The sequence below is a fragment of the Ovis aries genome, chromosome 2 (assembly GCF_016772045.2).
Source record: "Ovis aries strain OAR_USU_Benz2616 breed Rambouillet chromosome 2, ARS-UI_Ramb_v3.0, whole genome shotgun sequence".
In the NCBI taxonomy this organism is placed as follows: Eukaryota; Metazoa; Chordata; class Mammalia; order Artiodactyla; family Bovidae; genus Ovis; species Ovis aries.
Window position 1 is genome coordinate 65,996,153 of NC_056055.1, and position 26,421 is coordinate 66,022,573.

General features: G+C 37.4%; 1 protein-coding gene and 1 long non-coding RNA gene across 12 annotated transcripts in view; one reads left to right on the forward strand and one right to left on the reverse strand.

Moving 5' to 3' along the window:
• The window catches only part of TRPM3 (transient receptor potential cation channel subfamily M member 3), a 599,217-nt gene that overhangs the window by 455,125 nt on the left and 117,671 nt on the right, over positions 1–26,421 (forward strand). For all 10 annotated transcript variants that reach the window (XM_042243350.1, XM_042243355.1, XM_042243351.1 and 7 more), the window contains one exon: positions 6,997–7,069. In XM_042243350.1, coding sequence (XP_042099284.1) covers positions 6,997–7,069 — 73 coding nt within the window. The remainder of the gene's footprint in view (positions 1–6,996; positions 7,070–26,421) is intronic.
• LOC132659173 (uncharacterized) lies at positions 7,203–20,441 on the reverse strand. Of its 2 annotated transcripts, XR_009599227.1 has the most exons (5): positions 20,412–20,441; positions 19,598–19,696; positions 9,985–13,267; positions 9,673–9,811; positions 7,203–8,877 (listed from the first exon to the last, which is right to left on the reverse strand). It is a non-coding gene; the product is annotated as an uncharacterized LOC132659173 (long non-coding RNA). The 2 variants fall into 2 exon arrangements; XR_009599226.1 differs by having other exon boundaries at positions 9,673–13,267.

The following is a 26,421-nucleotide window of genomic DNA, read 5'->3' on the forward strand; positions in this document are numbered from 1 at the left end:
GTGGGAGAGGATGCAAGGGCATGGTGGTGAAGACGTAGTCAGCAAGAGACAAGACAAAAGAGATTGCCAGGAATGGAATACCAGTATTCCTTGAATGCCCTGCTAAGAATTTTTAGTTTTGTACCATAAATAATTGAAGCCATTAAAATTTTTATAAGAAGGGTTATATAATCAGGAAGATTGCTTAAATAGCTGCATGGGGAATAGAATGGAAAGACCAATACTGAAACAACTGGAGTAGTTAAGGTACTTTGAACAATGCTGTGATAGTGGGGATGGAGAAAGACAACGGTGAGAAGCACTGCGGTATGTCATTTTCCACAATCTGACATGTCATATGTTAAGTTACTTTCCCTCTGTCTCTCCTCACTAGACTACACTCTGTGAAGGCAGGACTTGTTTGTCAGTTAAATTCACTGCTTTGTTCCCAGATCCTAAACAGTGCCTAGCACAGAGAAGCTCAGCAAAGGTGTGTTCAGTGAATCACTTGTATGCAGAGGGTGAGAGTGACAAATTCTTGACTTGAAAGGGGTGCAAAATGAAGCAAGAACTGAAGCAGAGAAGCTGGTTGGCAGATAGGATGAAGGGCAGAGAACAGCGAAATCATCTCATCTTGAACAACTGAACTTGCATTCATGTGGGAATCAGAATTCCACCCAAGCTAAGGCAATCTGTCCACAAGCGAGCTAAAGACATAAAATGTCAAACTGAACTCGGGGGAAAGTTGTGTTTTTCTTTAACAAAAATGTTTGATGTTTGTTGTTTTGAAATCTTGAAGAACGCATTAATTTCTCTATATTTCATAGTGTTTTGACAAGATAACCAACCATGTCAACTCAATTTTAGGCTGCATGTGGAAAATACCAGTCTTACAAGAAAATCAGGCTTCATTTACTAAATTGCCTTTAAAATAATTACATTAATGACTTCTACCTAATTTAAAATTTTTTCCTATTAAAATTTGCATTAACAAGATTTGATAGAATGAACACACATGACTATCTCTTCTACCCTTCAAAATGACAAGAAAACCAAAATGACAAAAAATATATTCCTTAAATGCATCCCTATCAGAGCTCAGCATGGACAAAGGTGGAAAAGGGTAACATATTAGGAGATAAGAAATTTTAAGTAATTTCTGTATTATTAAGAGCAGGTATAGAAACTATAGTTTTCTAAATAATTAAGATATTCCACTTATCATAAAGGATCAAAATAAAGATAGCAGGAGAGTCCTGGGATTAGAATCAGAATAATGAATTAAAGAGCTCCTCTCAGATTAACTAGGCCAAGAAGTTCCATACCTACAAATTTCATCCTATAGATATATTCAGCCATGTGCATACAAGGGTATCCCCTGTAGTGGTGCTAATGTTGACAAAAGATTGGGAACAACCCATATATTCGTTAATAGAAGTCCATGCATATAATGAAACATTAAACACTGAACAGATAATGGTACACATCTCTTTGTGGCTGAATGGAATGGTCTCCAGAATAGATTGTCAAGTGGAAAAAAAAGTGAAGTATAAAGCAGCATGTACAACTTGCCACCACTTATGTGAAAGGGAGACACGTGTACTTCTCTATATATGTGTATAGAGCATCTCTACAACTAATAATGCTGGCTACCTTTCTAAAGGGGTGCTGGAAAACTGACAATAGAAATGATACAGTTAATTTTCACCAAATATTTTTCTATACTGTTGGAATTGGTTTTGCCATGTGTATGTATTATATATGCAAATATATGATACTGTCAAAGGAAAAGGAAGGTGCAGAAGGGAAATGATAAAAAAATTCTCGACAATGGAAAACAAAAATATGACGAAAGAAAACACACACAAAAATAGTAATTAAATGTAGCTGAATTCATTTCTGCCTTTGAGAGAGAGGTTCTATTTGAGTTTTAGAAAAGATACCTAGCCTTGCTGTTTACAAGATACACACCTAAAACAAAATGACCACAGAAAAGTGACAATCAGATGGAATAATATACCGGACACATCCTGATCTCCTATAAGTGTATGTGTGACAACTACAATATTAGTGTAAAACAAAATACAATACAAAGAAACAGCATTAAATAGGAAAAGGAGACATTATATGCTGATTAAAAGTTCAATCTACCAAGAACAGATTGTCACAAATTTTTTTATCAATATGTATGTATTTATAAAAAGTTTCAAAACATACAAAGGAAATAATGCTTACTTTCAAGGAATAACTGTGACCTAATAGGAGATTTTAACATGAGTAATCAGAAAGAAGAAACAAGTAAATATGTAGATATTTGAATAAAAAGTAGTATGTAATCTATATATAATATTGAACTTGTACCCAGCAAGTAGGGAGTAAACACTTTTTTCGAACAAAATAATACGTTTAGAAAATGTTATAAATATATATGTACATATACTCTCTAGTATTAAAACAATTTTAAGAGAAAATAAATTGCATATAGTTTAAAGTAATGAAAATTGCATAAGGCATATAAAAACATGTGAGATACATAAACATATAAATGGATTTGTTAGGAACAATGAAAACAAATTGACCAGGAAGTCAACTTCTAGGAAAAGAACAGCTAAGGAAGCAAAAGCAGAAGAAATAATGAGCAAAGAATAGTAACTTCAAATTTTAAGTAATACTATTGATCAATAAAATGAAAATCTGATTCTTTAAAATGACAGTGATTTTGATCAAATGAAAGAGGAATGAAAAAACGTCCATAGATTTATACATATAAAGGAGATTTTTAAATAAGAGAATTACGTGTATAATTGTATACCAACAAACTTGAAAATCTAGATGAAATCTTTGACTACATCAGAAAATATATAAAACTGAGCCTAGGAGAGGCAGAAAATCTAAACTGATTAATAGCTGTTGAAATTTTACAAAGAAGATCAGTGATCTATCCCTAAAAATGCTTCAGTGCTAGATAGCTTATAAACATTCTTCTAAATCTGCCTGTAGAATTCCCTCATTACACTTATTGTTCTGGGGCATAGGTAAATTTAAAAAGCTTCCCAATTCATACCGAAAATATACCATAACCCTTATACAAAAACCAAGAGGAATGGTGACATATACCAACCTCACTTACTAACATAATTACAAAGATTCTAAATAAAATAATAGCAAATAATATTTTGCTAATTGTTGTTAAATAATAATACATTAATTAATTGTTTTTTATTACTTATTTAACAACAATTAGCAAAATATATTATATGCTACTATTTCAGAAATACGTGAACTGTGAAATTCCAGATGTTCAAACTGGTTTTAGAAAAGGCAGAGGAACCAGAGATCAAATTGCCAATATTCGCTGGACAATCGAAAAAGCAAGGGAGTTCAGAAAAACATCTATTTCTGCTTTATTGGCTATGCCAAAGCCTTTGACTGTGTGGATCACGATAAACTGTGGAAAATTCTGAAAAGATGGGAATACCAGACCGCCTGACCTGCCTCTTGAGAAACCTGTATGCACATCAGGAAACAACAGTTAGAACTGGACAGGAACAACAGACTGGCTCCAAATAGGAAAAGGAGTATGTTAAGGCTGTATATTGTCACCCTGCTTATTTAACTTATATGCAGAGTATACCATGAGAAATCCTGGGTTGGATGAAGCACAAGCTGAAATCAAGATTACTGGGAGAAATAATTAATAATCTCAGATATGCAGATAACTCCACCTTTATGGCAGAAAGGGAAGAACTAAAGAGCCTCTTGATGAAAGTGAAAGAGGAGAGACAAAAAGTTGGCCTAAAGCTCAACATTCAGAAGACTAAGATCATGACATCCGGTCCCATCACTTCATGGGACACAGATGGGGAAACAGTGGCTGATGTTATTCTGAGGGGCTCCAAAATCATTGCAGATGGTGATTGCAGCCATGAAACTAAAAGACACTTACTCCTTGGAAGGAAAGTTATGACCAACCTAGATAGCATATTAAAAAGCAGAAACATTACTTTGCCAACAAATGTGCATCTAGTCAAGGCTATGGTTTTTCCAGTAGACATGTATGGATGTGAGAGTTGGACTATAAAGAAAGCTGAGCACCAAAGAACTGATGCTTTTGAACTGCGGTGTTGGAGAAGGCTCTTGAGAGTCCCTTGGACTGCAAGGAGATCCAACCAGTCCATCCTAAAGGAGATGAGTTCTGGGTATTCATTGGAAGGACTGATGCTGAAGCTCCAATACTTTGGCCACCTGATGCAAAGAACTGACTCATTGGAAAAGACCCTGATGCTGGGAAAGATTGAGGGCAGGAGGAGAAGGGGATGACAGAGGACAGAATGGTTGGATGGCATCATCGACTCAATGGACACGAGTTTGGGTGAACTCCAGGAGTTGGTGATGGACAGGGAGGCCTGGCGTGCTGCAGTCCATGGGTTGCAAAGAGTCAGTCATGACTGAGTTACTGAACTGAACTGAATAATACATTAAAACCAAGAAACTTTATATCAACCTATAATATGCCAAAACTACTATTTCAATTCACATCTCCACCAGGAATACTTAAGAATATCTGATTTTCTGCATCTTTGCCACCACCAAGGGTGGTGGGTGAAGATGACTCTGGCTTTCTTGTTTGACTCGTCTTTTTTTCTGTGAAAGATGTATAAGTTGAGTGATAGTTTAAATATTTTAACTTCAATTTTAAATTTAAAGATTTAGAGGAGTGGAGGTATAATATATCAGGTCAACTCAAGGAAAAATTATGAAATAAATTTCATCTCTGGATCCTTCAGTCTCCCTCTGCTCAGACTCTTTCTGGGGTCCTTAGATTCTTCAGTCTAAGCATACCAGGATGGGGGCATGGACAGGTGGACAGCTATTCCCTCCACACCAGCTTTCCAGAAAATCTGTGATGCCCCAGAGCACAATGCCACCTCAGGTTCCTTGATAAACAATAGCACAAATGTCTGTGTCTCCACCACCCCCACCCCGAAATCCTTTAGGTGTACTCCATACTGTAAACCTTCCTTTCCCCTCCTCAAAGCTGTTTCAAAGAAAGCCTGGTAATCTGTTATTTCAGAATAAATTTAATTTAGCTATTTGCTGCCCTAGAAGAATTTGCATCTGAAGTGGGATCTCTAATTAGTCGGTGGAATTTAGGCATCTGCAGAACAAGTAGGTGAGATGTTTAAGGAGCTCGATTTGATGCCTAATTTCTGAATTCTTCTAAAACAATAAGAGATGTTATTCTGATAGTCTGCAATTTGCTACCAGCTCAGGACACAATAATACCTTTCAGACATTAGCCAGCCCTGGCTTAAAAGTTAAAGGTCTAGCCAAAATTCCACTTCTGCATCTTGGTTCTCTCTGCAGTGAGAAACTTGAAGCACACTTCAAGTTTTCTTCCCAATTCAGGCACTCCTGAGTTCAAACCAGAGAACTGCCCCTCATCTCCCAAGTGGATTTTCTGGGGTTATCAAGAGCTGTTTGGGAGAATGTCTTGATGGCACTTTGGCCAAACTTGTGCTTATGCAGAAGCAGATTTTAGTACAAACCTGCTGGAGCCGGAGGTACTGCCTCCACCCTGTCAGAGGTCAGCTCCAAGCTGTGGCCTGGAGGCCAAACACATCACTTAGGTGGATTTTGCCTGGCTCCCTCTATATCTTTTACATTTTTCAATTCAAAAGCCTATGAGGCTTTTCAACTTGTAATCTCTGCCTTACACTCACCCCAGGCTCTGAACAGATATGAATCGTTAAGCAGCTATTAACCCATTCGAGTCAGGTGCTCAAAGATCTTGTTCCTTTCCTTAGTTCTTCCCAGTATTTAAGGCACAAGATAGAAATGAGACAGCTACTGACTTCCTGGCATAGCTGTCCTTCTAAGTTGATGCTGACCATAAACAAATGACTCTGTCCCCAGGCAGTGAGCTAGAGGATTTCTAAACAACTGATAGTTTAACAGTGTGTGAGTCTAGGTACCTGCGCTCTTCATTGTGGTAAAAAATTTAGAATTATATATTGTTGAATTGCTAAGTCATGTCTGACTCTTTGCGACCCATTGACTGAAGCACACAAGGCTTCCCTGTCCTTAACCATCTTCCCCAGAATTACGTGTTAGCCAATCCTATGAAGTTTACTTCCTATGTAGTTAGAAATAAGTAAGCCCTATGAGTTCCCCATTTTACAGATAAAGAAACTTGAAGTCTAAAGCAATTGAATACAGTAGTAATTCAATCAATGTAGGTATTCAAATAATCTTTTGGCTTCCTTAAGTAGCTTCCCTCTGACTTGAAAAAAAATCTTTGTTATCATTAAGCATGTTTTAATCCTTCACTGCTACCTCTGTACTCTCTGCCTCCTCATTCATCCCCAAAGAATACTTTTCTTACCAAAATTAAAAAGAAAAATGTAATTTTATTGCCTGCTTTTTCATTCTTACCACCTGCATACTGCTAAGTCATTCTCAAAAAGCTTTAAGGTTGCTGAGAGGACTGAAGGATCTAGAGGCATCACAGTATTGAAACCCTTGAGTAGCTATTGCTAGGAGAGAATGTAGTGATGGCTATATTGTACGCAAGCATAAACACACAAACGCATACAGACAAACACATGCACAAATGCACATGGTACCTTTACTGAAGGGCGTACTAACTTTTGAAACACTTAATTTCTCAATCCAGTTTAAATTATGGCTTACACATTTTTGAAAATCTGGTAAGTTTTTATTTCTAAAGCTGAAATGATAAAAGGGGACATTTCCCTTTGTGTCTGGTTTCAGAGATTGTAACCATAATCAGTGAATTATCTAAATCGGTTTCTGTTCGGAGGATATTGAGGCATCTCCCTCTTAATGGATTGCAGAGGCCTCTAATTGAATTCTTGCCATATATGCTTTCTCTGTGGTTAAAAATCTACCTTATAGATATTAAGACAATCTGTGTTCAAATACCTTCTCATTGATTTAATTTCTCTTGAGGAAAAAAAAATGTATTGCTAATGGTCACCTTGTCTCAAATTGCAGATTACAGTATTTCGGATGGGATCAGAAGGACACCAGGACATTGATTTAGCCATCCTGACGGCTTTGCTCAAAGGTAAAGAGTTTCTATATACAGGGAGTACAAAAGTAATTTAAATGGATTAGACAGCAATCTTATGTCTCCTAATAGTGGATATAATCCCAAATAATACCATGACACATCCAATTATTGATACCATAAGGACTTCTCTTTTAAGACATTCTTTTTTTGTTTTTTAATTGAAGAGTAATTGCTTTACAGAATTTTGTTGCTTTCTGTCAAACCTCAACATGAATCAGCCGTAGGTATACATATATCCCCTTCCTTTTGAACCTCCCTCCCATCTCTCTCCCCATCCCACCCATCTAGGTTAACACAGAGCCCCTGTTTGAATTCCCGAGACTTACAGCAAATTCCCTTTAGCTATCTATTTTACATATGGTAATGTAAGTTTCCATGTTACTCTCTCCATACATCTCCATACATTCTTAATGCTATTACATTTCCCTATAATAGGCCTATTATAGTGTGACTTGATTTCAGAAATTTTATAAATTTTTAAAAACTTTCATTTATTTAATTTTGGGCTGTGCTGGTCTTCGTTGCTGCGCAGGCTTTTCTCTAGTCGTAGCAAGCAGGGGCTACTCTCTAATGGTGGCATGCGTGTTTCTAATTGTGGAGGCTTCTTTTGTTGTGGAGCATGGATTCTAGGGCACTTGGTCTTCAGTAGTTGCAACCCGAGGGCTCAGTAGTTGGGATTTCCAAGCACTAGGACACAGGCTTAGTTGCTCCACGGCGTTGTGACATCTTCCCAGGGATTGAACCTGTGTCTTCTGCATTGGCAAGTGGATGTTTACCACTGAACCACCAGGGAAGCCACTCAGTAAAATTTAGATGTACTACAATTCAATCATGTCTACTGAATCATAAAAAATTATGAAGTAAAAGGCATGCCTTGTCCCTTGATAGTAAAAAAGTGAAACACCGCATTTATCTCCTTGAACCAAAACTCATGGTAAATGGAGATGTGGCCCAATTATCAGTTAAAATATTAGTCATCTTAATATCTTCTATTCAAAATATTTTCTTGGTCTTTCACCAATTTGTGAGGCAAGTGTACTTCACCTTCAAATTAGTCTTAGAATTTATTTATTTTCCAACTGTTCTGTATGTGACAGACCGTATTAAATGCATTTTATATTATAACCAAGTAGTTACACATATGTAGTTAGAAAGCTGAAATAAAGTAAATAAAATAGTATTTACATTTACTATATGCAATGAATTTGGATATTTTCAATTCTAACCTATTCTGTTCTTTTTAATGCTAATTATATCCCACCAAATTGATTTATGACACACTAATGGGTCATAACCTGCAGTTTTAAAAACACGGTCATAGAAGATTAAAGGAAATTATGATTGCTCTCAGAAATTAACATTTCTAATCACTATAATGAACATTACTTATGCAGCAGTAGATGCTAATGGGAATTTATGCCATTAAAATATTATGGTGTGTCAACTCTATTTTGTGCAGGCTTTGAAATGCTCTCTGATTTTAACCCAGTTGATTTGTAAAGGATATCAAGTGTAATGCTTTTGCTGACTTCCTTAGAGGCCAAGAATATATTTATATCAGTTTCAAACTCTTTTAGTTTGTTAAATTTTTCTTCCCATGTATTTTAAAACTTATGCCTGGACAAGTAGCATGGTTTACCATTTAATTTTTATAATTATGCTTAGTTTTCAGTTATCTAACATATAAGGAACCTTTGTGCAATTCAGTTTTTATTCTATCATCTGAGAAAATCAGAAGTAAGGTGGAAAGAGGAAGACAAGAGAGACAGATGAAACTAAGCACTGCTCCATAGATTCAGCACCTAGGGGAGAAAAGAATGAATGAAGAAAATATACATTTGCTGTTGCTTCTTTTTTGTCCCATTGAGTTTCATTTTTTTTTTTTTAGGATCTGTATATATTAAAGAATACTATTTATGTGATTCAGATTTATTAAGTATGTTCAAAAATGAAAAGAAAAGGGAGTCAAAAAGTTGTTCCAGAGATCTGAGAAGCCCGTAGTTTCTCAAATGCTGACCCCTGGGGTAGCTTTTGAGACTAGGTCATGTCGCATCACATTTGTCTTTCGCATTAAGGAAACAGCTCTCTGATATGTGTGATCTGAAACCAGAGACTGTACACCCTTCATCCTTCTCCTGCTTTTCAGTTCTGCCTCCTCCCCTCAACCCCTGCTCACTCATACACCCAGGGAATTCAAGGACTAGGAGCAGAATAGAGTTGCCAGAGAAAATGCAGGACATTGAATGTTTAGATCAACAGCAAATGAACTTTTAGCTCAAACTTGTCCCAAATATTGCATAGGACATACTTACACTAAAATATATATTATATATATATAAAGTATATATTTGTTATTTATCAAAAATTAAAACATAGCTGGGAGTCCTGTATTTTTATTTGCTAAATCAGGTTATTTTACTCAGAGGAGTTGTAACACTATTAATACTTCTGAACTTCAGACACCTCTAGAGATTCTGCAGGAAGTGTAACTCAAGAATCTAAGATCCCCTCATTCTTCTGTCTGCCTCTGTCTCTCAGGCAGGCCCTGCTTAATCAAAGCAATCAGAGATTTCCACTGGAAAGGGCCCCAGATTTACCTTAACAAACTATCCAGTGCTTATCAACTTGCTCTGGCAGTCACCTTATCCTATCTGCATCCCCCATGCAGCAGTTTCAATGAATCCAGAAAACATCTACTCATAGTAGAAGTTATTTTAAGTGACTCCTTGATCCTTTCTGTGCATAGAAAGAAAAAGTGAAAGTGTTAGTCACTCAGTCATGTCTGACTCTTTGTGACCCCATGGACTTTAATCTGCCAGGCTCAAAGTCCATGGAATTCTCCAGACAAAAATACTGTAATGGGTAGCCATTCTCTTCTCCAGGGGATCTTACTGACCCAGGGATCGAACCTGGGTCTTCTGCATTGCAGGCAGATTCTTTACCATCTGAGTCACCAGGGAAGCCTTCTGGGCATAGAGTTACTCCCAATTTTTTCCTCTTTTCTCATACAGCTTGGAGGTCAAATCATGTGGGTGTGTATTCTTTTACTTCTGTACATGCACTGAAGTGAAATATTTGATGACAGCTGTCCTCTATAAATGAGGAATTCTTTTTCTTTAGGTTTAGTCTTCATTGGTAAAGTTCATCTGTGGCATAAAGAGAAAATAACTTCTATTACTTACTTCATTTTCTGAAAAGTATTTTAGAAGAGAGTGCGAAAATGATAGAGTCCTCAAAATCGTCAAGATCATCAAAAACAAGGGTAGTCTCAGAAATTGTCACAACCCCAGGGAGCCTAAGGAGACCTAACATCTAAATAATAATGTGGTTTCCTGGGTAATATTCTTGAGCAGAAAAAAAAAGAACATTAGGTTGAAACTAGGAAAATCTTAATAAAGTATGGACTTTGTTTTCTTTAATGTTAAGGGAAAAATAAGTTATGCTGTCATATATTATGGATCTGAACAATAGACAGACTGTAGCCAAGAAAACTCCACACTTCTTTATGTCAAAGCAACAAAAAAAAGGAAAAAGCATCTTATGGAATTAACTGTAGAAGTCAAGTGCAGATATAATCAAAACATCCACAGGCAGTATTTAAAGAGTCTATATAAATCACACAGGCATGGATAATGTGCACGGGATCAGTCAGTCAGTCATGTCCAACTCTTTACAACCCTATGGACTGTAGCCCGCCAGGGTCCTCTGTCCACGGGCTTTTCCAGGCAAGAATACTGGAATAAAAATTCAAATACCAAGAAAAGTAGTCAATGTTCTAACTTTAGAAAAATTTCTAGTAAGAATGCTAGTGATTAGATTAAATCATACAAAACAATGAAAATCACTATTTACTGAGCCATTTTCCTTTAAAACTGTATCTTTTAAAAAACTAAATGAATAATAAAAGTAAATAAAATCTAATGTTTTGAAACTACTTCTGAATGCATCCCCCTCCAACTCTATTAACTAGAAAATGCATGATTATTGTTACAAACTGGTACTGGCATCAATACACAATTAGTCTTGCTAAATAACTCATTTTTAAATGGCTTGATTAATCCTTGATAAAGCAAAATGCTGTTGTGCTGTGCTTAGTCACTCAGTCGTGTCCAACTCTTTGTGACCCAATGGACTGTAGCCCACCAGGATCCTCTGTCCATGGAATTCTCCGGGCAAGAATAGGGGAGTGGGTTGCCATGCCTTCCTCCAGGGGATCGTTCCAACCCAGGGATTGAACCAGGTCTCCTGCATTGCAGATGGATTCTTTATCGTCTGAACCACCAGAGAAGCACAATATTCTAAACTAGTTTATGTCCAATAATTCTTTACACCAGATACATTTCATAAGTAACTAGCACCTTAAAATGTTTACTGAGAAACTATCTTTGCTTAAACTTAGATGATTCATGAATAGGTTTTATGGGAATTTATTATGGCCCTGCTTTGAAAGTTAAAAAACTATTTCTAATTATGTGTTTGATCTTTCCCACCCTTTTTTCTGTGTGTACGCAGCTTAAACAACAAATGCATGATTGCTTTCCTTTTAATACTGTTTTTTTTAACCCAAAACTGTCTAGATAGCCTTATTAAGACCGAAAAAAGGACATTCATATTGATACTTTCATCACATATGTGCAATGCAGAGTTACCATAGTTATTAATTATTATACAACGGAAATAGATGATATTTTTTCCAAAAGAGATCACCAAAGTCAAAATGTGTGGCATATTTATTTTAGGCTTAAAAGGTCATAGGAGGTAAACTTTTGGAGAACAGTGAAATATTTCAGTTAGAGATGAAATTCACTCTGTAATTTTTACAATGTAGGTTCTTTGCAAAAGTATTATTAAACCTTTCTCTATATGAGACCACTTTTAATCTTCTTCGTGTGCTTTCACTATTAAGCAGGCCCCCCCAAATCCACTTGTTTTGTGATGGTTCGCTTTTATCTCTTTAGCCAAGTCTTTAATGTTGATGTCATGGAGCAGATTGACCATGTGCACTAGAACCTCAGTACAGACCATGCAGACCTACGTCTGCTACTGGACTCTTACTTTCACTTCATCCCAAAGCCACCGTGAAGCCACAGTGCCCCCTTTCACATGTCTACGTGCTCAGTCACTCAGTGGTGTCTGACTCTTCGTGACCCCGTGGACTGTAGCCTGCCAGTCTTCTCTGTACATGGGATTTTTCAGGCAGGAATGCTGGAGGTGGGTGCCATTTCCTTCTCTAGGGGATCTTCCCAACCAAGGGATCAAACTCGGGTCTCCTGTGTCTCCTGCATTGCATGCAGATTCTTTACTGCTGAGCCTTTGGGGAAGCCCTTTCACCTTGCTATTCCCATGCCTTTTACAAACTCTGAAATTGAGGCAAAGAGTCTAAAAGACATTCAGGATCCTTAGGCAAATCAATAGTAGAGCCAAAGCTTTCACTCAGGTCTCCTCACTTCTTTTCAGTTTTCTTTACATTACATGTATGAGTCTTGGGCACATCCGGGATTCCTTGGCTTTACACTGCCACAGAGATCTCAGACATTTACCCCTGTGGCTCCACGGGTATGTGAGTGATAATAGATCAGAACATCTGCTTCCCTGAAGCTCTGAGAACACTTACCAGGGTCCTCAGCTACCAGACGATCCTGGAGGCATGCACAGTGCCTTAATGATGAAACTAGAATGTCCACAATTTAACCTAATGCGGTGGAAGAAAAAGTACAGTCTGACACTTGTTTTATTTTTAAAGAGTACACCTCTGGTGAAATATTGATTCAACCGGGAAATTTTTAGTCACATGTGACAGAAACATAGTTCAACTTAGTTCAAGCAAAGACAAATGCAGTACACCAGAAACTAGTACAACACTGTACAGCAAGTTTCCTCCAGTGAAATTTTTTAATTTTTAAAAATAAATAAATCATTAAATTGAAAAGAGGAAATTAAAAGATATGTCATTTTAAAATAGAAAAAAAGAAATACAACGATTCCCATGACCAGGCGGTCTGAGACTTTTTGTGCAGAACAGCCATCAGCAGCCGCAGACGCACATCCAACCCACTGAGCAAACCCCAGTTCGAAAGAGCCATCGTTTCTCACACTTGCAATGAGAAGTCCCAGGGAGCATTTGAATTTGCTTGCATTGGTTCAGTGCCCATCCGTGAATCCATCACTGTGGCAAAGAAGATGGGAGAATCCCTGTGAGCATGAAATGAGAAATGGGATCAGCTCCACCCAAGCCTTGGAGTTATGGATTTCCAACAATAACAACAACAACAACAACAAAAAGAGGCTCTATAGCCAGGAAGTAGAGGCACAAAGGGTGCTGAGAAGACCAAAACCAACTAAATATATATGTATATATACATGACTCACAATTGTATTAAACATGTATTGAGAACCAAAGAGTGTCAGATTTACCTAAGATGCAAGCACTTACGCACCTTAGGGGAACAAATTCTTCACTCACTAGACAAAAATGGAAACTAGGTCAAACTAATACTAATCAGGGTCAGATATCCACTCAAGGCATTCTCATAGAATTCACTTCAGGTAGACCTAAATATGCAATGTATGAATATTATTTACTATATAGTTTCTTTTTATCACTATAGTCATTATCCTTTTCATTGATTATTTGATTATTTCTGCTAAAGATTTTAAAGGTGATTATATTCTTAACACTTTTCCCCCAATAACAAAGTCTATCCCTTAGGAGAAAATGATTTTGTAAAGACCAAATCACGCCAGGCTTTCCCAACTAGACTCCATCCACCCCATCCTCCACTACCACCCCAACCCCTCAGAATAGTACTTAGCACAGGGATACCACCCAGTAAATGGATTTTTAATAGTATTTTTAAATAACATTCAAAACATCACTACTCCCTGATTGAACCAACTGCCTTACGTCATTGAGGCTTGGTTTCCTAGTCTAAAATAGAAATAATTATCATACCTCACTCATAGTCATTTTAATAATTGTAATTAATAATGCAAGTAAAACATTTAGCTGAACCTGGAAAGTTCTGTTTAATAAATGATGACCTGACTAACCATGCTGATGATGATGCCAAACTAGAAATGAGAACAAGAGCCACATCTGTTTTACTCACCATCATATACACATATACACAGTGCCTGGCACACCATCAGTATTGAATATAGATATTTTGGAAGCATGAATAAATGATCAACAGACTTTGGGATTAGATGGTGTGTGTGTGTGTGTGTGTGTGTGTGTGTGTGTGTGTGTGTGTGATTTATATGTATAAATCCTAGTTCTTTGCTGCCTATAAAATTGACCAAGTTGCTTAACTTCTGTACGTCTCAGTTCCCTCAACTATGAAAAAGGAAATTGTGACAAAAACAACAACCTTTCTCATGCGGGTTGATTTAAGGGACTGGAAGCTCTTTGAGGGCAGGCACTATGCTTTCTTCATAGAAAATACTGAACGCTTAGTGCTTTATCAAGCAGTGGCTCGGTGGTCTAGGAGTATGATTCTCGCTTAGGGTGCAAGAGGTGCCAGGTTCAAGTCCTGGACAAGCCCTCTTGGACTTCCCCAGTGGCTCAGCAGTAAAGAATCCGCCTGCAATGCAGGAGCCACAGGAGAGGTAAGTTTGGTCCTTGGGTCAGGAAGATTCCCTGGAAGAAGGGAATGGCAACCTACTCCAGTATTCTTACCTGGAGAATCCCATGGACAGAGGAGCCTGGCAGGTTACAGTCCATGGGGTCGCAGAGTCAGACATGACTGAGCACACACAGTGCTTTTATACTCTTTCTCTTCTAAAACAGGCTTTTGGATTCCTAGGGAATGAGGGTGTCCCCCGTATCCAAAATCCATCATAATCATAAAATCTTAATTTTGAAAGGACATATAAATTTGAGAACAACAAAACCCCTTAAGCATACATGTAAAGAACCAGAACAGAAATAAAATTTAAATTTTATTTTACAAAAATAAATTTAATCTTGAAAATGGTTGAACACATGCCCAGCCTCCTTAAAATGAAATTAATTTTCTGGCAATTTTATTTTCTTGCAAACCCAAGTAGTTCTCAGAGCAACAAGAAAGACCAAGGTAGATAGCAATTTTGGACATTTCTATTTGTCTCTAATAGAAGAGTGCAATAAAAGAACTTAAATCTCTTAGTCCTTTCATTTTTATAATGTTTTACAATTCACAAAGCATTTTCACATAAATTTTATCATCTAATCTTTATAACAACTCTGTGGAATGGTTGCCAGTTAATTTATCTCCAAACTGGGTCTTCTGAGGCATGAAAGTGGGAGATAGTGATAATTAGGCCAGAACAGCTAAAATAAAGGAAGAATGTCCAGACAAATTGGGAAATGTGATCATTCTGATGACAAACTTCACCTTCCAATTAGAAAGTTTCCAGAGGAAAAGAATTTTGTCTTCTTTGCCTTCATATTCCAATACCAGAAAAAATGTCTGACATATGCTTAGCATTCAGTAAATATCCACTGATTGAAAGAAGTTATAGTCCCAGGCCAATCTGTAACTGGCCAAAGTCATGTAAACAACCAAGACGCAAACTGGACCTCCCATGAAAGTTCATTGAGGTGGACTCCAACCTTTCAACTCACTGACTGAGAGAAATGCAATTCTACATCCTCCCCAGGATTTCTGCAAATTCTTGAAAGATGAAAGTCCCCTTGGTCACCCTTGCCTTCAGGTTCCTGATTCTATGTGTGTTATTTCTGTTTCTCATCACAAAAGACAAAATGTAAAACTCAGCCTTGCCACAGTTTTGAAAAAAATAACAAAATTCACTTGCCCAAAACTTTTTGTTAAAATCTTTATAGACTTTTATAAAAGCATAATAAACTTCTAAAAATATAGATAAGGTTGGAAGAAAAGTTCAATAATGCACACAACTCTTGATCACACAGCCAGCATCTCCAATGTTGAGAGCTTTTGGCTGTCTCACACAGGGACTTTGCATGGATCCTTCACATTTGAGTCCCCTTTTGTCACGCTGTCCCCCTCTTTTCCCACTGTCCTTTTCTTCATGCTCCTCTCTAAGAGTAAAACAAATGTCCTCTTCAAACAGAGCACTTCATCCCCATCCTCTGACATTTTGGTCTTGTCCTGAAAGGCTCATCTACCCTAGGCAGTTTTGCAGGATATTTTCACAGACAGCTTCCTCCCTAAGCAGAGTTCTGGTGCCAGACTCATAGGAGAGAGTGACTTCTTTAACTCCTTTGATATAGGCAGTAAGTGAAGAGTAGGGCTTTGACTCATGTCCCTAATCAAAGGATGAGAATATGATGTTCTTTGCTCCAGGGCCATAATCACCAGCAGGAAAGTACAGTGTATAGTATAGTAGGTGCAAGTATTTGCAAGAACTATGAACATTAGGCCCCCTAGGTCTGCAGTTATGGACAGGCCATTTCTAGCAGATTTTCAAAGTTATGACCATGTCCATAAGATTGTCTCATTGTAGAATTATAAAGCTGGATAGAACTATGAAGGCTTAGGACAGTGAGAGGTCTCTGCTAGTGAACTGGAATCCAGGTCTGCAGATGTCCAGGTCTGTTCCTCCTTCCCGACATCGTGCAGCCAGTTCTGATGGCAGATGTGGTCATCTCAGCTCCTTGTTACACAGAAGCTAAGCACCTTTTACTCTGCAGCTCCCTTGGGCCTCAGGATTGGCATGGGAACAATGCTGTGTGCATTTTAAGCTAATTACAAACCCAGAGCTCCCTGGCAGCTCTTGGCTTGTGAAGACATCATCATTGCCCACTGACCACAGTGCTACAGAATTGTACCTTTTCTTCCCTCACTTGCCGGAGAACAATGAATCAGCCTCTTTGTTAAATCAATTATTGAATATTTTGAGTTACATAACCATGCAGATTGGCAGCAGCATAATTCCAAAGTGAATGGTTTACATCGATACCAAAAATAATAGTGATTACTATAGTAAAACTACAATGTAAGAATAACAACTAATATGGCACTTACTATAGTACACGCATTAACTGATTTAATCCTCACAATACTGCAGTGGGACAGGTACTATCAGTATTACCCATTTCACACTTGAGGAAACTGAAGCACATATAAGCTACCATGACCGAGGTCACACAGCTAGATATCGATAGAGTCCAGACATGAACTCAGGTTATCTGGGCCCAGAACACTTGCTCTGCATCCTAAGCCTCTATTCCAGGACTGCATTTTAAGGACTGCCCTCATTTTTTATATCTTCTGAACAATAAATGAGTAAAATTTATTTGATGCATAAAAAAGTACAGATAGATTCCTAGATAAATATGGTTCACTGAACACGAGTCCACTGTTATTACTGTACACTGATTCCCTCTAAAGCAAGAGTAAATGGTCATTTATTAAAAGCACTAGAGCAGAAACAGTATTTTGTGCACACCACACTGATTTCTCTCACTTCACACTGGAGGCTAACATCCTAGCCTTCCTTGCAGAGAGGTTGAGACCATGTGACTGAGCTTTGATCAAACAGATGTGATCAGAGGTGATATAAACCATTTATAGACATGGAAGATGAAAGGCAGATGTAAGAATGGAAAATAACACATGGGGAAAAAACTGAATATCAAGCTGACTTACACTTCAGTATGCTCAAAAGGTCCAGAAAGTTGGGGCACATGGAGTCTTTTAAAAGCAGCAGCCAGAGTGCCATATCCTGTTGCCTATAGTCCCTTGTACTCCTAATTCCTCTCCAATAAAAAAGCAAAGATATATTCTCTGAAGAGGGTAAAACATATTCTCTGCACCAGGAGACAGCAGGTGAAAGGTGAGGGCTAGGCTATAGACTGAAAGTGGGGGTGCTAAATAATCAGATATTGGATGCTAAGACCCCAGCCCTCTCCCCTTTTTGGTTCCCAGCATGCTGGTGGCTGAGGGGCGGGGGTCTTCATTCTCCAAAGAGGAGACTGACAGGGACTGAAAGGTCCTTTTTTTTGGTAAAATTTTATCCCTCTAAGAGAAAAGACCTAAAGATATTAATATAAATGATTCCCCATTTAAGGAACCAGCTTATCTTACAATGAGGTTCATAGTTGATAATTTCCATTCATGTGCTCAGGACTTCCAATCAGCACTTTAGCACCCACTCTTAAGTATGAACAGATGTCCAACTGTAACCAGGCATATAAGAAATATCTCTAACATAGAGGACAGATATGCAGACAGATAAACAGAGAAATGCAATTTGGTGTAAACAGAACCAATGTAGGAAGAAAAAACTGCACCAAAACTATGATTACTACCCTCAGAGAAACGAAGGAAAATATTTAAACCATTAAAATATGAACAGCGTCTTATATTTAGTTCAAGAACTAAAAAGAGCCCTTAGAAATTAAAAATGATAGTGGCAAACTAAAAATAAGTGGAAGAATTAAAAATAAAGTTGGAGAACTCTCCCTGAAAAGGGCAGACAGAATTAAAGATGAGAGAACAGAAGGTCAGAAGTCATTAATGTAATTCCAGAAAATGTTCCAGAACTCCAGAACACAGGTCACCAGATGATAAAAACCCAGAGTGCCCAGAACAATGAATACAAATAAACCCACACTAAGACAGATTATCATGATATTGAATAATACAGGGAACAACAACAAAACCTCTAAGAACTTCCAAAGAGAAAAACAAGTCACGTGCAAAGAACCAGGAGCTAGGATGACATTGAATTCTGAACAACAGTGCAGAAGGCTGTTGTGAAATGCCATAAAAATTCTGAAGAATATTTATTTGCAATCTAGAATTCTATATTAATCTACCAGCTACTTGTAAAAGTAGAATAAAGACATTGTCGGGCATAAGCTGCCAACACATTCACTACCCACGAACCATTTCTTTGGTACTTTACTGTAAGATGTGCTCGACCAAAATGAAAGAGAAAAAAAAGCAAACATGAAACATAGGAAACAGGAGCTCCCACACATGAGAAGTGTTGGGAATCCCTGGATGATATGAAAGGGGGACTCAAAGCAACAGTTCTGCACCAGGCATGAGAGGTAAAAGCAGGAGCTGCCGGACCTTCTGAAGGCTCAAGCCTTAGACTGGCATAGGGTCACTTCTGCTGCATCCTATTGGGTAAAGTGTGTCAAAAGACCAGCCCAGATTTAGTGTGAATACTGGAAGGTACAGTTCCGTGGAAGCTGTCTTCAGAGACCAGCTTCCACAGAGGACCAACGTAATCAGCTACAAGAAGTGGCTGCCTCTGGAGAAGGAGGATTGGGATGATCAGCTTTGTGATATTTTCTAACAAATCTTGTAGGATGGATGACTCTAAACTCTGTGTATGCATAACCTTAGTAAAAATAAGCTGCAAAATAGTCCCTGGATTATATAGTTCTTGAAGAAAGAGACAAAATGAGTTAAAAAAAAAAAAAAAGAAAGAATTGGTAGGAAATCATCAATGCAATAATTCCAGAAAATGTCCCAGAACTCCAAGGTATACATTTCTTTAGAATCCTGCTAAAAATTACAATGTGGAAAATGCACATATTTTTCTTACCTGGGCTTTCCCTGGCAGTCCAGTAGTTAAGACTCCATGTTTCCAATGCAGCAGTCATGGGTTGGATCCCTGTTTGGGAAACTTAGGTCCCACATGCCTCTACATGGCCAAAAGAAAAAAAAAAAAACAAACTATTTTACTTACATGGCTATGTAAATAATTTCATTTTGTCATATCACAAGCAAGCAGAATAACCCAATATAATGTTTTTCTTTTATTTTACTCCCTCTGTCTTACACTGATAACATTCCTCAGTTTTGCATATTGTACGTAATACAGGAACACTTTTATAAAGTTTTTTAACATGTTAGTGGGTAACCTTTGTAAAGTATTGACTTCTTTTATCGTAGAAAGCACACAATAAAGAAAATACGTTTGTTTGAGTAGGTTGGCAAAAAGAAGGAAATAGATGCCTTACGTTGTTAATCATAAGCCGTATAATTTTGTTTGTCCTATCTATTTGCATATGTTATTAGGACATGAGGAAATAACGGCAATATTTACACAGAAACTCTTGACAAATATCATTAGGTAGACAGCCTGACTTTGTGAGGTTTTTGTATTGCTTTGGTCCATAAAAGTCTAGCACTTTAGCTCTAAAAATGAAACTAAGAACAGTTTTGCAAAGCTAATGAGACCTTACATAGAAAACAAAGACCCAATAAATAAGAGAAAAACAAAACAAAGCTTAATTACCACCTCCTGCAACTCCTAGACCTAGTAACCAGAGAATATAGAGACCCAGGAGAGAAAGTTCAAGGGTACAAGACTGAGAGGAGGAATGACCTTCAGTCCCTGAGGAGCCTTCAGTTACCTGACAGACAGGGAAGGTGCAGCTCTCAGCAGGAAGCAGCAAATGCCAGGCACAGGTGTAATGTTACAGGCTGCAGAGGAGGGAGCCAGATGCACCTTCCTAATAGAATGTGGTTATGGCTCCTGTGAAGAACACCCAGTATCCATGGCCTGGGCTGCCCAGGCCTAAATACACAACCAATTTTCCCAATTTACATGCCTACAAAACAGTTACATTCTTATAATCCAAAAGGAACATTTGTATCTAAATTCAGACTCTTGCATTGTAACACATTTACCTTTTCTTGCTTATATTTGAGCACCTGTAAACTTCAACTCACTGAGGGGACTGTCTGAAGAAAAAAATTACTAGAAGGTAGCATTTGATTGACTCTCCAAGCTCTGTCAGAAAAACCTCTCCTAACATTCATTGCCAACTCTGACATATACATATAAGCCCCTGATAATTTAGGGACTATCAGTACTTAATTCTGAGACTTACTGTTTTATTTTATAGTTGGTATCCCTTTTATGAAAATTCAATGATAATCCTTCACATCAACCACAGTAGAAACAGTAGTAAGTCTATCTGGTAATTGTTCATCCAGGAGCGTCTACATGCCAATAGTATTATTGCCCTGACAAAATTATTAAAATATTATTATTAATCTGGTAAATTTATGGTTGGGAATATGTAAGGCACTCAAAATGTTTGCACAGTGCTTTAATTTAACAAAGCTTTTTTTTTCATATATTATTATTTTTAATCCTCAGTCCCTTGAGGGAGATATTATTGACCTTGTCTTACACCGAGAAACTCAGTCTTGGAAAGAATAAGTAGCTTTTCCCAGCTCCTCGGGTAGTATCAGGGATATGTTAACTGATCACTGGAGCACCTACTATAAGGTATAAAGTGCTACAAAATCTTCAAAGTCTTAGAATATGGTAGAGTACACACCCCAATGTAAAATGTAAACAAAATGCTAAAAAAGCACAAATGAAAGAGACTGATGGGTTCAGGGAAAGTTTTATTTGAAATGCACCTCTGCAGTTCAGAATGCTAAGCTTATTATATCAAACAGATAGCCTAGAGAAATCCAAAATAAATAGCATGCCAATTATTTTTTCAGAGGAATTTAAAATTAAGATGACTTTTTTTGTCTTTTTCCTTTTTCAAATTCTTTTCCCATTTAGGTTCTCACAGAACATTGAGCAGTTTTCCCAAAGGCTAACTCCCCCTCAACTGACAGTCAGTGGGCAAGAGCTTTTATTGGTAGAGAGAGGGGGTTACATGCAGAAACAGCACAGTCAGCTCTGACAGTCATCTTGAAATTGATTGTTTTTAGTGCAGTTAGTCTTCAGTTTCCAGATCGGTTTGTTACCGTTCCTTGAGGGCGGTTCCTGGCATTGTGGCAGCTCATGTCATGGCTGTGGTCTGGTCATAATGTAGTTACTTTCTTCCACCTGATGGGGGTTTCATCATGTACAAAACAGCCCAAAAGACATGGCTCAGAGTACTCTCTATAGCCCTTGAGGAGAAACTAAATGTCCTTGACTTTACTTAATGACTAAACTATTATTATTTTGTCCTGTTTGACAGTTTTTCTTTGCTTCTGCATTTTCTCACTTCTTGGTTTAAGTTTATTCTTTGACTAAAGTCTTTCTGCAAACAAAAGGCAGGCAGTCGACACAGAGAGAAAGGGTTGATAGGGTCCTGCTGAAGCATAACTGTTTCAAATGGAGATCTCCTCTTTATGACTATCAGGAAGGGGTGGCAATCAAGATGAGATAATTAAAATGAATGGGGCTGGTAGGATACAGTGGATGGAGCCCAATTTAGGACCAATCTTTACTGTTCCAAAGGAAAAGAAAAACTCTGAAATCATTTCAAGTCACTTCAGGGACTGGCCTAGACTATCATATAGTCTTCTAAGGACTCCATCCAAAACACTGACTAACTAATAGAACCCAAAGGAGAATGCAAGTTACATATATGTATTCATTTATATATATATATATTTCCTTTGAGAGTAGAAACTGTGGTCCAACCTTATTTCCCCAAGGCCTAATAGAAAGGCTGGCAGAGAATTGGAATTCAATAAAAATCTGTTCAATAAACAAAAACAGCTTTTCTAAAGGCTGTCCTTAGAGGCAGTGAAATGAAGACATCAAGAATTTCAGCATAGAGTGGGAGTTGGGAGTAGGTGAAATGAGTGAAGGTGGTCAAAAGGAATAAACTTCCAGTTATAAGATAAGTAAGTTCTTGGGAGGTAGTGTATAGCATGGTGACTTTAGTTAACAGTGCTCTGTTTTATATTTGAAAGTTGCTAATAGAATAGATTTTAAAAGTTCTCATCACAAGAAAAATATGTGTTACTATATGAGAGTAATTTATATTGTACATCTAAAACTAATATTAACATTAATGTCAATTATATCTCAGTGTAACTGGGGGAAATTTTTTTAAATAAATAAAACTTTAAGCTCATATGGCTTGACCAACCAAAAACAAATAAGAAGAATTTTAAAAGTTGATGTGTGAATTTTAGATAACATTTAACCAGCAGTTTTGGTCCTAATCATAGGGCATTAGAGAATATTCTGGCTTCTTTCATTAATGCGATGTGGGTTATTTTGTGATAGAGGAAGCAAAAGCCTGTTTGCCTATTTCCCTTTTTGTTGTAGATCTGATGAGTTTCATAAAACTTTTAAAATTTCTATGAATCAGGAAAAATGCTCAGCTCTTAAAACTAGATTGTCTGAGTTTGAATCTAATCTCTGAACAAACCAGCCTTCTCACCTTGGACGAGTTTCTATGCCTCTGTTTCCTCAACTGTAAAATGGAGATAATGGAACCTCAGCATTTGTTGTGAGAATTCAATACTTTAACACTTAGAAATAGTCCCTGGCACAAGCTAAGCATGAAAGAAACATTAGTTATTATTATCTCTCTTATTAACTAAAGATAAATCAAGATGCAAAAGCCCATCTTCCCCTCAAAGGACTCTTTCACTCAGCTGCCTGGTTTCCTCTTATAAGCCAACTCTGAATTTCATCAGCTAAAGTCAATCCAATCTTTCCTGAGTCCTTTTAACTTTCTCCTGAGAGTCTACCTAAAGTTATTTTTACCAAGAGGAGATAGTTATCGTTCAGAGCAAGAAAATAGAGCAAAGAATAGATTGTCTGCAGACTTCACATACTTTTTATGTTTCAAGCCTTTAATTTGTTTTTTGTTTGTTTGTTTGTTTGTTTTTCAATGTAGCAACCACATTCCTAAGAGAGCCTCACCAGGGTAGGTGATGTCTTTGCTCCGGGAGATAAGTGAAGGTATATCCTAGCAATCAAGTCACATGACAGGGCCTTTCAGCCACTTTCCTTCCATCTTTGTGGTTTCCATGTACACAGAAAATCTGAAATCTTTGAATGAATGGTGGGTTTTCATTAACTGAGATTATATTGCATTTACTTGCAAAACTTACAGGTAAAGTAAATTGATAGAAATGAATAGAATCCCTGAGAACAATATTTAATTCAGGCAAGATTCTTTAGATAAGACAAGGAAAGGCCCAAAGACCCTAGCAAGAAGAAATGTTGATTGACCCATATAGGGATAGGCATCATCATCCTATACATCACAGAATCACGGCACTAAAATATTGCAAGGTCAGTACCTCCTGCCCCCTCCTCCCACCACCAAGACCATCAAGCAAGATCATACTTAAGTATCCAAGTCAGATGACTCACCTAACCTTTTAAATTTGTAAACTCTCCCAAAGAGAGTCCACACTTCTATTTACAACCCACTTTCATCAAGAGGCTCTTTAGTTCCTCTTCACTTTCTGCCATTAGGGTAGTGTCGTCTGCATGTTTGAAGTTATTGATATTTCTCTTGGCAATCTTGATTACAGCTCGAGCTTCATCCAGCCTGGCATTTTGCATGATGTACTTTGCATGTAAGTTAAATAAGCAGGGTGACAATATACAGCCTTGACATACTCCTTTCCCAATTTGGAACCAGTCTAACTGTTGCTTTTTGACCTGCATACAGGTTTCTCAGGAGGTAGGTAAGGTGGTCTGGTATTCCCATCTGTTTAAGAATTTTCCATGGTTTGTTGTGATCCACACAGTAGCATAGTCAATAAAGCAGAAGTAAATGTCTTTCTGAAATTCCCTTGCTTTTTCTGTGATTCAGTGGATGTTGGCAATTTGACCTCTGGTTCCTCTGCCTTTTCTAAATCCAGCTTACACATCTGGAATTTCTCAGTTCATGTACTAGTTTGAAGGACTTTTAGCATTATCTTGCTAGCATATGAAATGAGTGCAAGTGTGGTAGTTTGAACATTCTTTGGATATATATATTTGTTTTTATTTTTCCTTGATGTCAGAAATACTGAATATTCTACCTTTCTTACCATTCCATTATCTCCTTCATTAGACCCTCTTGCTTCTTCACTCTGCCTTCTGTCAAATGTAAAAAGTACCATGACTTTAAATCACATATCTACATGAATAATCTCCAGATTCATCTCCAACCCTAACTTCCCTCTTTGCTCCCTTTACTAATTGTCTAATGGATAACTCCTCTGGTAGTCAAATTCAATTAAATTAATTGTCATGAACATAAATAGAAATAAATAAAAATATTCTTTCCCCCCAAAGCTGATTTCTACCTTTTATGTTCACATAGCAGCCATCCTTTTGATTATCAAGGTTCAGAGCCTTCATCAAGGTTTTTCCTCTCTTGCTCATGCAAATTCTTGCTAATTCTGGACATTTTAGCCACCGTAATGTCTTTCATGGCTATTCCTTCTTCTTTTTCTTCCTTGCTCAGCATCATTAGGCCTTCAGGACTCTTGACCTGAATTATTGCAACGGCCTTTTAAGGAATCTTCCTGCTTCTTAGTGAACGTATTCTTGTCCATCTTCTAATCTTCAGTATGGAATGCAAAGATCTGATCAGAACACTCTTGTACCTATAAAATCCTTCAGGACTTCCAATATAGGCATGGCAACATAAACTTATCATTCTCTTCTTTTCCTAGAAAGCTTCAAAAATCAATAATGAAAGAGGAAGAGAACAATAAGGAAACTCCATTTTTGGTGAACTAGGAAAGATTCCAAAATATTTGTATATGTGGGACATCTGTGGGAGGAAAGGGTAAAAGCTGGGGTGAGAGGAACCAGCGGTGGCGGTCCTCAGACAGCAGCAACAAAATTGTAATTACTAGGTGTGGGGAACACCCTAAGGTACAAAGTTCTTTCCTTCATCTAGAACAGAAAGTGTAAGAATGAGAGTGAGTTGGACGGTGGTAGGAGACTTTCCTGATCCTGACTTAGTACACATGAGTAGAGGAGCTGAGCCACGTGCAGAATCATTCAGACAACCCGAGGGAATTTTCCTTCAGTGAAGCTGGGAAGAAAACCTTCCAACTGCAAATAATAACTAACCTTCAGTGCTACTCTGGACCTTTTATGACCCAACTCACTAAATGATACATACAAAAAAAAAAAAAAAGGAATTAGCATACAGATATAGTCTAAGAAAAAAATAACAAAAGAGCAAAATGTGTTCACAGAAGACTAATACTCTATTAAAAAAAATGTTTTCAGGGAACAGATGAACATTATGAATAAATATTTTACCATGAACTCTAAAAAAATTAAGTCTCAATGAAGCACTTATCCATGAAGAAATACTTCAGAGTTGGAATACCAAAATTCAGGTGAGAGTGCATGAGGCAGCAAGAGGAGATAAAATGCACTCAGGAGTGAAGTGTGGGGGGCGGGGGGGGCGGAAATAAAATGATCACAGAATTGCAGAAGAAATGAGAACCAGTACAAGATCAAATATACGTTTTGAAAAACCTAGTGCTGGATGCAAAGACTAGAAATGAGGGAAATAAAAATGAAATTAAATAGAGTTAATTGGGATTAAAGAGAAGTTATATTTATAGAAGATAGAAGAGAGATCCAACATAAACATAACTGGTAACTCCAGAGAAGAAAACCAAAATAATGGATCAAAACAAATA